This window comes from Sus scrofa, chromosome 16, assembly GCF_054392235.1.
Source record: "Sus scrofa isolate SSC_HxYL_T2T_F1_AM1 chromosome 16, Sscrofa_HxYL_maternal_Yorkshire_Landrace_v2.0, whole genome shotgun sequence".
Classification (NCBI taxonomy): domain Eukaryota; kingdom Metazoa; phylum Chordata; class Mammalia; order Artiodactyla; family Suidae; genus Sus; species Sus scrofa.
The window spans coordinates 18,054,671-18,066,930 of NC_139398.1; the positions used below are offsets into that span (position 1 = coordinate 18,054,671).

The window sequence follows — 12,260 nt, forward strand, 5'->3', positions numbered from 1 at the left end:
AAATGAGAGGGGAGACGGTCTAGAAGAATAAAATAGGACAAAAAAATTCAAGATAGGAAATGTGCTACAATATCATAACTTTTTAGTGAAATGTCTGGACTCTTTTTTTTTTTTTTTTTAAGGGGGGGGGGCTGCAGGCAGCACCTGGATCACACAAATAGGAATCCAAGAATTAAATGTGCAAGATAGGAGTTCCCTTGGTGGCGCAGCAGAAACAAATCCAACTTGGAACCATGAGGTTACGGGTTCAATCCCTGGCTTTGCTCAGTGGGTTGAGGATCAGGCATTGCCATGAGTTGTGGTGTAGGTAACAGCTGGCTTAGATCTGATGTTGCTGCGGCTGTAGGGTAGGCTGGCAGCTGTAGCTCTGTAGCTCTGACTGGACCCCTAGGCTGGGACCCTCCATATGCCACAGGTGTGGCCCTAAAAAGCAAAAACAAACAAATAAACAACCAGAAAACAAACAAACAAAAAAAACTACCTAAAAAAAAAAAAATGCGAGATTCATGAAGCCATTCATCAAATCATGACGCCTCTGGAAACAAAAGGCTTGTTTCTATAATGTCAGCATGGTGTTCTCAGTTGACGTGTGGCCTGACTGCAGCCAAAAAGAGGGACCTAATCTGATACCAACCTTGGCCCCAAGAAAGACAGGGACACGGACTGATTTAAGGGAAAAGCACTGGCCTCCCCAGAAGTTTCTGGAAGACTTCAGTGTGTGACGGTCCACATGGCCTCCTGTCTCAGTGCTTTAGGAATATGGCCACCAGAGCCAGGCCCGTCCTGCATCCCCAGCTCCATTCTCCTGCTTGATGTTCCACTTCCCAGCTAAGATGACTGCAGTCCACCTCACAAACTGCATGGCTTCCCTCCTTGGGGGCCTGGCCTCCAGTCTCCCCTCAGCTGGACATTTCTCTTCCCTTAGATAAACCAACTCCATGTGGCCACCTGTGCTAGAAGTCTGTCCCCACAACTCCCAGCATCAGGCCACCCAGGTGAGCCACGGCCTGCCTTTCTGGGGAAGCCCTGACAGAACCTTTGAGGATGCCGTGATGCTGGGGTGAAGCTTAAATATGATTCTGCAGGAATCAAGGATGTTTCTCCCCAGGCCCCAAGGGCTCCTCACATCAAACCCACAGAGGGAAGAGTGAGGAGAGCCAGTCAGGCGAGTTCCACACCACAGCCCCCCAGCTTCTGCAGCAAGTAGGCCCAGCCTCACCCTCCGGGCTGGAAACCACTGCCAACCTGTTCCCACACCTGGGAAAGTTCTCCTGATATTTCTCATCTCTTCTTTGATTCTGTCCTGCACCTCCTCGGGTTTTTTTTTGTTTTTTGTTTTCCTGAGGAATGTTAAATGACAGACTTTTCTGACTAGAACTTATCTGCTAAAACACCAGGCAGGGAGCAAAGTGAGAGGTCACAGGCCATGGGACGCCCTTGTGGAGAAATTCAGGGGAGGTGACGGGGGTTTTCTTTGATACAGACACCTCCTACGGTGGGCAGGGACACTTCCAGCCAGAAACTACTGCCGCCTAAGCAACCCACAACAGAACAAAGCCAGGAGGCCCCATCGCCAACTAAAACCTGTCGGATGGACACGTCTGCCCTTAGGAAACAGGAGTTTAAGGTGAGGGGAGAAGGGCATCCTTGAGGCCAAGGACTGGCTGCAGACCAGCCCCACTAAGAGCTATGCCTTTATTTTCTCCATAACTTCATGCCAGGAGGATTTCTCAGCCATGCTAGAGAAGTGTCTTTGATGCAACACTCCAGATAGAGCTACAAATTGTTCATAAAGAGACAAATGCCCATGTATTATGAGAGTTGATTTGACATAACTGTTCCAGCATTTCAGTTACATTCTCCCAACTTCTACCAGTTTTTCAAAGCAAAACATAAAAACTCCAAATAAGAGGAGCCCCCTGGCGGCCTACTGGTTAAGGACAGCAACTGCTGTGGCTCGGGTTCAGTCCCTGGCCAGGGAACTTACACATGCCATGGGTGCAGCCAAAAAAAAAATCTCAAGTGATAAAACCTTGCGATATTCCCACAGAAGGGTTTCTAGATGCTTTGGGCCTGAGTGTCCATTCTGAGCTTCCCACACTTGCCAAGGAGAGGAGGCAGCCCATACCATAGGCCTGGGGCCCTCGGGGCCGTGTCTGCATGCTGCCCAAATCCATGCTCTACGTTCCTGGATGATGTACAGAACACAGCCACATGCACACATCTGCAGCCACCTTTCTGAACCCCCTGACAGACATATGACTGGGCAAGAGCATGAGGTAAGGGCAGGCGGCCTCATTCTTCCACAACAGAAATACACATTCCCCATCTCTGGACAGAGACAGAGGTCAGCAAGACATTCCCTGTTAAGTTTCTAGAACCATCTACTACCTTAGGACAAAAGAAAATTCCTGAGAAACTCCAAAGGAGAGTTGTCATCATACATTTCATGTCCCATCACCAGTAATAGTCTCAATGGAACCAAATGATGCTGAGCAAGTCACAATTTACTATTTCTATAGTCTAATTAGCCCGTTCACACTTAATACCACACCCAGATCCTAGGCCTCAAACAAGTCAGTTCTCATGTCTGATTTGCTCAATGCCTTTAAAATGGTCCTGAGACGGTTTTTCAAAGCCTTCTACAGCTCATCTTGGTGTGTTATTAATTAGTGCTTGCCACAAGTCAGGGGGTGGAAAGGGCTGTGTGCCAAAAGAAATGGAACCAGGAGGCTGGGTTGGCTCTTTTTTTTTTTTTTCCCCTTTTTCTTTTTAGGGCTCCACCTGCAGCCTATGGAAGTTCCCAGGCTAGGGGTGGAATCTGAGCTGCAGTTGCTGGCTTACACCATCGCTTTGTGCAACCCTGGATCCTTAACCCACTAAGTGAGGCCAAAGATTGAACTCGCAACCTCATGGAGACAATGTTGGGTCCTTAACCTGCTGGGCCAAAATGGGAACTCCTGGGTTGGCTCATTTTTTAAAACACAATAAAAATCCCAGCAAGGAAAAATAAACATTAAAAAGAGATGATTTCTTCTTTTTATCATTTTGCTTTTGGATTTATTTAGCTGTAATAACTCATTTCATTTCCTGTGACTGTAATGTTTCTGACATTTATCAGATATATTTGGGATTCTTGGAGAGGAAATTAAGCATGCAAACTGTTTTCACTGGAATTTTTAACAAAGTTTAACAATGAATGAAATAGACATTTAAGTAAAAAAATTTTTTTTTTTAAAAAGGCAATTTCTTTGATATTCCGTCTGCTTCTGTGTTTTCAGGCAGGCCTTATTTCAGAGGCAATCACCATTTAAAGGAAAAACTAACTCCATACTATCCAAGAAAGAAAACAAAACCAAGAGGACTGAGTTTTTTAAAATTAAAATGTCTATCCTTGTAAATAAGGATCGGCATGGCAGGCCCCCTCCATTTCATAGAATCTAAGTTGCCAGTGGCTCTAAAACTGCACAACTGGAGTTCCCGTCATGGCTCAGAGGAAATGAGTCTGACTAGCACCCATGAAGACGCAGGTTCGATCCCTGGCCTCACTCACTGGGCTAATGATCCAGCATTGCTGTGAGTTGCAGTGTAGGTGGCAAATGCCACTCAGATCCCGCACTGCTGTGGCTGTGGTGCAGGCCAACAGCTAAAGCTCCATTTCGACCCCTAGCCTGGGAACCTCCATATGCTGCAGTGCGGCCCTCAAATGAAAAAGACCAAAACAAAACAAAACAACCTGCACCATTACTGGGCCACAGAAGAGGGAAAATTTCCCACTAAAGCTTGTCCTCATCGAAAGCTTTAAGATGCATCTCAATGCCCAAAGACCTTAAACTGGTGGAAAACCACAAGTGTTAAAATATGGTATGACTAGCCCTGTTGTCAAAAGTGGAAAGAGACACAGGCAGAGGTTAAACATCTCTTGGGAGTGTAGACCCAAAATGCAAAGCCCATTTATCTGATTTTGCAGATCCTGCCCACTGGGGTTTTACAAAAGCACAGCAAGTGGATATAAACCGGCTGACCCAGGCAGGACATGGTTACTATATGTTTTAATTTTCTATATTATGTCAAAAAAGCTAAAAGTTGCCATTTTCTCTGATACCCTAAAACATTTTACTATTAATTTGAAAAAAAAATGGAAAGAAGAGTTACTATTTAAGCTACCAGCATCGATGATTTAAATAAAATTGTCATCACAGATCTTCTACAGATTCCCAGTCCCAGTCACTTTATGCCACACACGCCAAATTCTCACCATCACACCTCAGAGCTAGGAAACAAAACAAACAGACTACTTCCCACCAAAGACAATTACTTCCCTTCGTGGAAGACAGAATTCAATAATGTGGTTCCTATAAGCAAGCATCTTAAACTAAAAATGAGCAATCAGGCTATGGCATTAAAAAGCTAAAACACAGGAGTTCCCATCGTGGCGCAACGGAAATGAATCTAACTAGGTACCATGAGGTGGAGGGTTCAATCCCTGGCTTTGCTCAGTGGGTTAAGGATCCAGCCAGCGTTGCCGTGAGCTGTGGTGTAGATCACAGATGCAGCTTGGATCTGGTGTTGCTGTGGCTCTGGCATAGGCCAGCAGCTACAGCTCTGATTAGACTCCTAGCCTGGGAACCTCCATATGCTGTGGGTGTGGCCCTCAAAAAAGATAAAAAAATAAATTAATTAAAAAAGCTAAAACACAGAGACATGACACAAAAACTTATGATGACAGGGGTCTTCTAGTTAGTTGCAACCCACTAGTTGAAGTCCTTAAAATCTATTACTACTACATAGAATACAGACAGTCATCATCTTTGATAATAAAGCAGAAGAAAATAAAATGGAAAAAAAAAAAAATCAGCCACAACAAAAACCACACCAACCGTTTTCTCTAAAAAGCTGTTATCACATTCTGGAGCAAAACAATGGTAAAAATAAACAAACAAACAAAACCAAAGGCTTCACTATATTTCCTTTTAAAACTAGATTTCTCTAAAACATAGTGAATGGCTTCATTCAAAAGCAGACAAACAGGCCCAAAAGACAAAGGGATTTTTTTCCATTGACTGTTAGGTTATGATCATGTCATATACATGTCCAACCTCCTATTATGAAAAAACCTTGGAGAAACCTTATCTGCAAGTAACCACCCCAGGAGGAGGTGTCCTTAAATAAGACACAGTCTCAGTCTAGAATGGCTGGAAATCTTACCTTCTGCATGTTTGGCTTGATACAGCGAACAAAGAAAGGATTAGAGGAGCTTAGCGTTGCCATCAAGGAATGCAGAGAGTCCTATTAAAAAGGAAAACGTATATGTTGATTTAGTCTCTCATATCTGTCTTTAAATTTCTCAGTACCCTAGGTACTCATCAGAAACAAGAAAACAATATAAATCCAAGGAGAGTTTTTATTTTTAACCTAGTCATTCTAATATAAAATAAAGCAAAGATAACTGTCACATAAATTATTTCACATATACAAAACTCATTTATTACTTCCTGGACATAGTACCATCAAAAACAAAAACCAAGAAACAAAACACTATTCCGTTAATCAGCAAAAAACCACCCAGGGATATTTCAATGTTTAGGACAGAAAACCTGCGAAGTATTCACTCTCCCACTGGGGTTGTTCCTAATTATTTCCATCAAAATGACAGCTTATACTAGTACCTCACTGGCCTTTGGGCCACAATCTCTTACTCTTATCTTCAAATTACCAGGCAGATCAATCTTCCCTAATACTGCTGTCTCTTCTTTTTTTAAAGGTTTTTTTTTTTTTTAACTGTGAAGATTTTTTTTTTGTCTTTCTGCTATTTCTTTGGGCCGCTCCTGCGGCATATGGAGGTTCCCAGAGCTAGGGGTTGAATCGGAGCTGTAGCCACCGGCCTACGCCAGAGCCACAGCAACGTGGGATCCGAGCCACGTCTGCAACCTACACCACAGCTCACGGCAACGCCGGATCATTAACCCACTGAGCAAGGGCAGGGACCGAACCCGCAACCTCATGGTTCCTAGTCGGATTCATTAACCACTGCGCCACGACGGGAACTCCAGAATTTTTAACATTTACCGAAGCATCATTAGTGTTAGCTCCCAGCTAGTCTCATCTCCCTTGCCCCCTGCCCCCGTACATACTACGCCCACTTCTTGTAGAAAAGCAAATTCCAGACATGCTAGTATTTCTGTCTTTTTTTTTTTTTTTGGTCTTTTTAGGGCTGCACCCTTGGCATATGGAAGTTCCCACACTAAGGATCGAATTGGAGCAGCAGGCGCCGGCCTATACCACAGCCACAGCAAGGCAAAATCCAAACTGCATCTGTGACCTACAGCACAGCTCACAGTAACACCAGCTCCTTAACTCACCGAGCAAGACCAGGGATGGAACCTGCATCCTCATGATCCTAGTCGAGTTTGCTATGGATGAGCCACGACAGGAACTCCAGGATGCACATTTCTGTCCCAGGACTCCTCCTCTTGCCCTTGTCTCTACCTGGAAGCCCTGCCCACTCTCTCTCATGACTTGATTCCTAGTCCAACTTAAGTCCCCACATCCCCAAAGCCTTCCGAGGCAACTCCAGGGAATGCTGATCTAGAAAAAGGCCATAGAACAACTGCCCTGGTTTAGCATTGGACAGACCCAGGTTCGACTCATATCCTAGCTTCAGGCCTCGGAGGGATGAGCAAGTCTCTGTTTCTCCAAACCCTGGGTCCCCATCTATAAAATGAGGACAATAATACATACTTCCAAGATGGTGGGAGAAGTGACCAAGAGAACGTATGTGAAGTGATGAGGCCAGTGACTGGCACACTGAGTGGATAATAAGCTGTGGCTGTTACTATCATACCCTGCTTGGGTCAAACCTGCCAGTCACATCACGTGAACGAGCTGGGGATCCGGCTCGTGACCAACCACACGGTACAACAGACCTCACACAGGACTGAGGACCCCCACCCGCCAAAGCATCCAACTCTGAGTAACTAATGAAAGAGAGCCGCCCAGAGGGCAAGTTTAACACACTGTTGACGGAGGTACCTCCATTCCTCCCAAGGTAAGATTTGGGAATAAAACATAACGACCAAGTTAGGGAAACGGTCTTCATATGCTCTGCTTCTAAACTATCTAAAAGGCTTAAATATTTAAAATGGAGATAGGAGTTCCCATTGTGGCTCAGTGGGTTAAGAACCTGACTAGTATTCATGCGAGTGCGGGTTCAATCCCTGCCCTTGGTCAGTGGGTTGAGGATCCAGCGTTGCTGCAGCTGAAGCATAGATCACAGATGTAGCTTGGATCTTGTGTTGCTTCGGCTGTGGCAGAAGGCTGGCAGCTGTAGCTCCAACTCCGTCCCTAGCCTGGGAACTTCCATATGCCACAGGTGCAGCCATAAAAAGAAAAGAAAAGAATAAATAATAAAATAAAATGCAAATACAAATGTTATCTTCCTTGATTTCTGGACACCTGGACAAGCAAACTGACACTGACCTCATTTAACCATGGACTTGGTTATTCCTCTAGTTATGCTAAAATCCAGACACACAAAGAAATATACTTTAGATTCGCATGAACCTTTAGATACAAATCAGAGTGATCCCAAATGGCCAAACAGTCCTTCTTAAGATGAATTGCTATTTCATAAGCTTAGCATAAGCAGCAACTTATTTTTCATAAGACAAAAAATTTTTACATTTTTTTCAACTGACACAGGAAAAAACATGTGTTTTTCTTCCTAAAGCACCATCTGGTTTTAAAGGATGATCAAAGAAAACAAAAAATTAAAGAAACATTTTCACAGACCTCACATAGGCCTCATTCCCATGTTCAGCTCTTAACATCACGACAAAGACCAATTCATCCAGGCCAGTGGTGAGGACTAACCTTGAACTGGGAGCTGACAGTGGGCCGCCGATGCTTGCTTCCGCATTTCAAGGTATCCTGGTTATTGCGGCTTGAAACGTGTTCAAATAGGTCGTAGATGAAGTCGAATCTGTGGGTGCAGAGAGCAGGAGGGCCATCAGGGCCACACTCACCCCATTATGAGGCACAGGATCACTGTAATTATAACGCATTTTCCCACTAAAAACAACACACCGGGGCCTGGAAGAGCTAGGAAAGTTTCCTAAGATTTCAAACCAATGGCTGCCGGAGAGCTGTAGGCACTGGAAACAGACATGGCTGCTTCGGAGCAGGAGGGTCTTGAAGGAGAAAAGAGGGTCCCACTTCCTGGAATGGAGGTGACCCAGGGTGACAGGCCACCTAGGAGTGCCCAGCTTTCCAGCGATTCCAGAGCCTCCCCAGCCTCATCTATAGAAGGGGGATGAGGAGTTCCCGTCGTGGCTCAGTGGTTAACGAATCCAACTAGCTTGTGGATTCGATCCCTGCCCTTGCTCAGTGGGTTAAGGGTTCACAGTGCCGTGAACTGTGGTGTAGGTCACAGACACGGCTCGGATCCCGCATTGCTGTGGCTCTGGTGTAGGCCGGTGGCTACAGCTCCGATTCGACCCCTAGCCTGGGAACCTCCATATGCCTCGGGAGTGGCCCAAGAAATGGCAAAAAGACAAAAAAAAAGGGGGGGGGAATGTGTCTGGTATGTCCCACAATGTGGCAAAGATCCACCCAGTTAACAGATGGCAAGGTGCCACCTCTGGAGAGTGGCCGACCCGGGTTCCAACCCTGTCTCCCCCTGTCATGTAGTGTGTGTGACTTAGATAAGAGGCTTGCCTCTCTCGAGGCCTGTTTCTTCATCTGGAAAATGCGGGCAATTTTAGGATTTATTCCGTGATGCTGGGGTGAGAAGGAAACGAGGAAACCCAGGCCAGAGGGTGAGTGTGATGGCTAGTGCCTCTAAGGGCCAAGAGGAGTTAGTATCATTAACAAATTCTATAAGCGCTATTGCCACTTCTAATAAAGCAAAAGGCTTCTCAATGACTTTATCTTCCTTGCATGGAAGATGTTATGGGCTGTAACGCTGGAAGTGGAGGTTGGTGGCTCCACCGTGACTAGGAAAAGCATGGAGCCCATCCTGCGCCCACGCCCCTCACAGTGGCCAGGCCAGCACTTCTCCCATCACCCTTCATTCTGCCCGATCCTTTCTCACTTTCGTCCTAGGGTGCTGTTTCATTCTTGCTCTTTGAAGTGCTCTGTGCTTTGCAAAAAGGCTTTGGTTCCATTAAAATATCACAGATTATCAAAGACGAAAAAGAGCAAGGCCAGCAAACAGCAGAGAGAAACCTGGGGCTGAAATGAAGTTCTTTCCCTCAATTCCACACCCCCTCGCATCATCACACCACCGCATCCCAACAGCAACCAGTAACACATAGTTTCCTGGTCTCCAGACTTGTGTTCTTTTCACAGGAAAACACTTCTGTTTAACCACAAAACAGTGCCTTTATTTAAATGTATCACTTTAAAGCTGCTTTGAGAGATAGATAACATGCTATAGCATTTTTTAAAAATGTGGCTATTTATTTTTTACAGGTGGGAAAACTCATCTAAAACTAAAAATAGCTGATGAGGTTGTAATTAGGGAGTCCACATATGGAAGAATTAAGACAAGCTGAAAGATCAAACAATTCTAACCCTGAGCTTCTAAGTTGACACTTTAGATGGGTCCCCTTCACCCCAATTCACAGCTATTTAAGTGACAAGTGGCCACCTGGTCCTTTCATTTCTAAAAGTATTAGAGCTTTTTAATAACTGTGCGACTTTCCTTAGGTATTAAAAATGTGTTTGTTAGAGATTCACACTGGATCTGACACTGGTACAGAAAACTTTAAGGCAAGAGCTGTTTCTCTCCTCTTTCTCACTGGTAAGGCCTGCTAAAAATAGCCTCCTGGTTTAATAGCTACAAATAGCTAAACTAATCTCTGAAAATTTCTGCATGCTTCCCTTAACTATTGATGTAATGGAATTTACGATTCATGCATGAATCAATGAATATATAATTAACTTAACTTTTAGCTGAATTAATGCTTGTTTACTTCTCCGATACCCTTTTACACTAATTAGAGGATACGTGCCTACAAACCTGAGGCTGCAAGCTCTAAGCTTGCTATGAAGATAGTAGGTCATACTGGTTAAAATCTCAGGTTCTTTTTTTTTTTTTTTTCCTGTCTTTTGAGGGCCACACCCGTGGCATATGGAGTTTTCCGGGCTAGGAGTCTAATCGGAGCTGTCGCTGCCAGACTAAGCCAGAGCCACAACAACGCCAGATCTGAGACCTACACCATAGCTCACAGCAATGCCGGATCCTTAACTCACTGAACTAGGCCAGGGATCGAACCCAAAACCTCGTGGTTCCTAGTCAGATTCATTTCCTCTGAGCCATGACGGGAACTCCTCAGACTCTTTTTTTGGCTATATCCGCAGCCTGGGGAGGTTCCATCCCAGGCCAGACCTGTGCCATAGCAATGATAACACCAGATCATTAACTGCCAGGCCACCAAGAAACTCCAAGATCTCAGGTTCTTGAACCCAGCAGACTAGAGCAAATCCAGGTGAGGGATCTTGCCTGAGTCAGTTAACCACTGCAAGTCTCAATGTCCTCACCTGCATATCAGGATAAACAAAAAGTGTGTACGCACAGGGAACTATATTCAATCTCCTGGGACAGAACATGATGGAAGACAGTATGAGAAAAAGAATGCATGTATATGGGAGAATCAGTCACTATGCTGTACAGCAGAAACTGGAGCAGCACTATAAATCAACTACACTTTGATTAAAAAAATAAAGTAGGAGTTCCCGTCGTGGCGCAGTGGTTACGAATCCGACTAGAAACCATGAGGTTGTGGGTTCGGTCCCTGCCCCTGCTCAGTGGGTTAACGATCCAGCGTTGCCGTGAGCTGTGGTATAGGTTGCAGACGCGGCTCGGATCCCGCGTTGCTGTGGCTCTGGCGTAGGCCGGTGACTACAGCTCCGATTCGACCCCTAGCCTGGGAACCTCCATATGCCGCGGGAGCGGCCCAAGAGATAGCAATAGCAACAACAACAACAACAACAACAACAAAAGACAAAAGACAAAAGACCAAAAAAAAATAAATAAATAAAGTAATAGGATCTAAGGATATTTAAAAATTAAAAAAAAAGGATTAACAGAAGTATCTAATTCATGGATTTGCTGTTCCAACACTGCTTTATTAAATGGTAGTCACTACCCCTAGTGTCACTGTATATTGCTTGTGTCATTGTATTGGTGAAACATTATCCAGGGAAGAAGACAATAATAACCAAGTTGTTTCCACATTAATCGCTTCTTTATCCTGGATTAAAAGCATCTGCATAGACATTAGTCAGGCATCTCGGGGGTGGGGGAGGAAGAAGGACGTACCGGCTTTCCCTCAGCAAGTTGAGAAGATCATCCCTGAAAGTATCTCTGTTCTTCTCCAAGATGCCTCGCACATCATACTGCACCTAGTTTGGATCAAAAGAATCATTTCAGGCCATAAGCCTCCCCTTTAATAGCTGGGCCCATGAAAAAATGTTAGTTCACCATATTTTCAATCAGCTCCTTTTTTTTTCTCCTTTTACAACTGCAGCTGTAGCACATGGAAGTTCCCGGGCCAGGAGTCAAATTGGAGCTGCAGTTGCTGGCCTACACCACAGCCATAGCAACACCAGATCAGAACCCCATCTGCGACCCACACCACAGCTTGTGGCAATGCTGGAGCCTTAACCCACTGAGCCAGGCCAGGGACCGAGGCAGCATCCTCACAGAAACGACGTTAGGTTCTTAACCTTCTGAGCCACAATGGGAACTTCCATGATAAGCTTCTGAAATTACTGTTTCTCAAAATACCAAATGGGCAAAGGTCAGCAAGGATCTTAAGATGTTACCTCTCCAGCATAGTGTTTCACTCCAAAATTGTTGACTGCAACTCTGGGCTTCACATAAAAGTGGTTATTCTAAAAATAAAAATAATAATAATGATAATGATAATGATAATACAAATGCCTGATTTCCCTTACAGATTTCCACAGAAAACTACCTATAACTGACAGTGAAGACAATTTCAAACCCCACCAAGTATCAGAGGTTTAGAACATGGCCTTTGATGCACTCTACCAAAACCATGCAACTCTGGTCTGTGCCATTAGAGTAGGTTAAAAAATGCTGAACTTTGAATATACGTGGGCATTTAGAATTCTGACAAGCAGCCCCACATCTATGCCTTTGGCTTATTTTAATCCACTTCTAGCAAGCGGAGAAGAGCTTTCATTTGAGCAAAAAATTCCATGTGGGAGACACAGTGGGGCCAACAACACTG

The 12,260-nt window shown here is 44.7% G+C and overlaps 1 protein-coding gene across 4 annotated transcripts in view; it reads right to left on the reverse strand.

Moving 5' to 3' along the window:
• Positions 1–12,260, reverse strand: part of MYO10 (myosin X) — a 238,328-nt gene that overhangs the window by 77,334 nt on the left and 148,734 nt on the right. For all 4 annotated transcript variants that reach the window (XM_085001729.1, XM_085001727.1, XM_005672397.4 and 1 more), the window contains 4 exons: positions 11,830–11,898; positions 11,324–11,406; positions 7,873–7,981; positions 5,209–5,289 (listed from right to left, as the gene is read on the reverse strand). In XM_085001729.1, coding sequence (XP_084857855.1) covers positions 5,209–5,271 — 63 coding nt within the window. In that variant the 5' untranslated portion in view covers positions 5,272–5,289; positions 7,873–7,981; positions 11,324–11,406; positions 11,830–11,898. The remainder of the gene's footprint in view (positions 1–5,208; positions 5,290–7,872; positions 7,982–11,323; positions 11,407–11,829; positions 11,899–12,260) is intronic.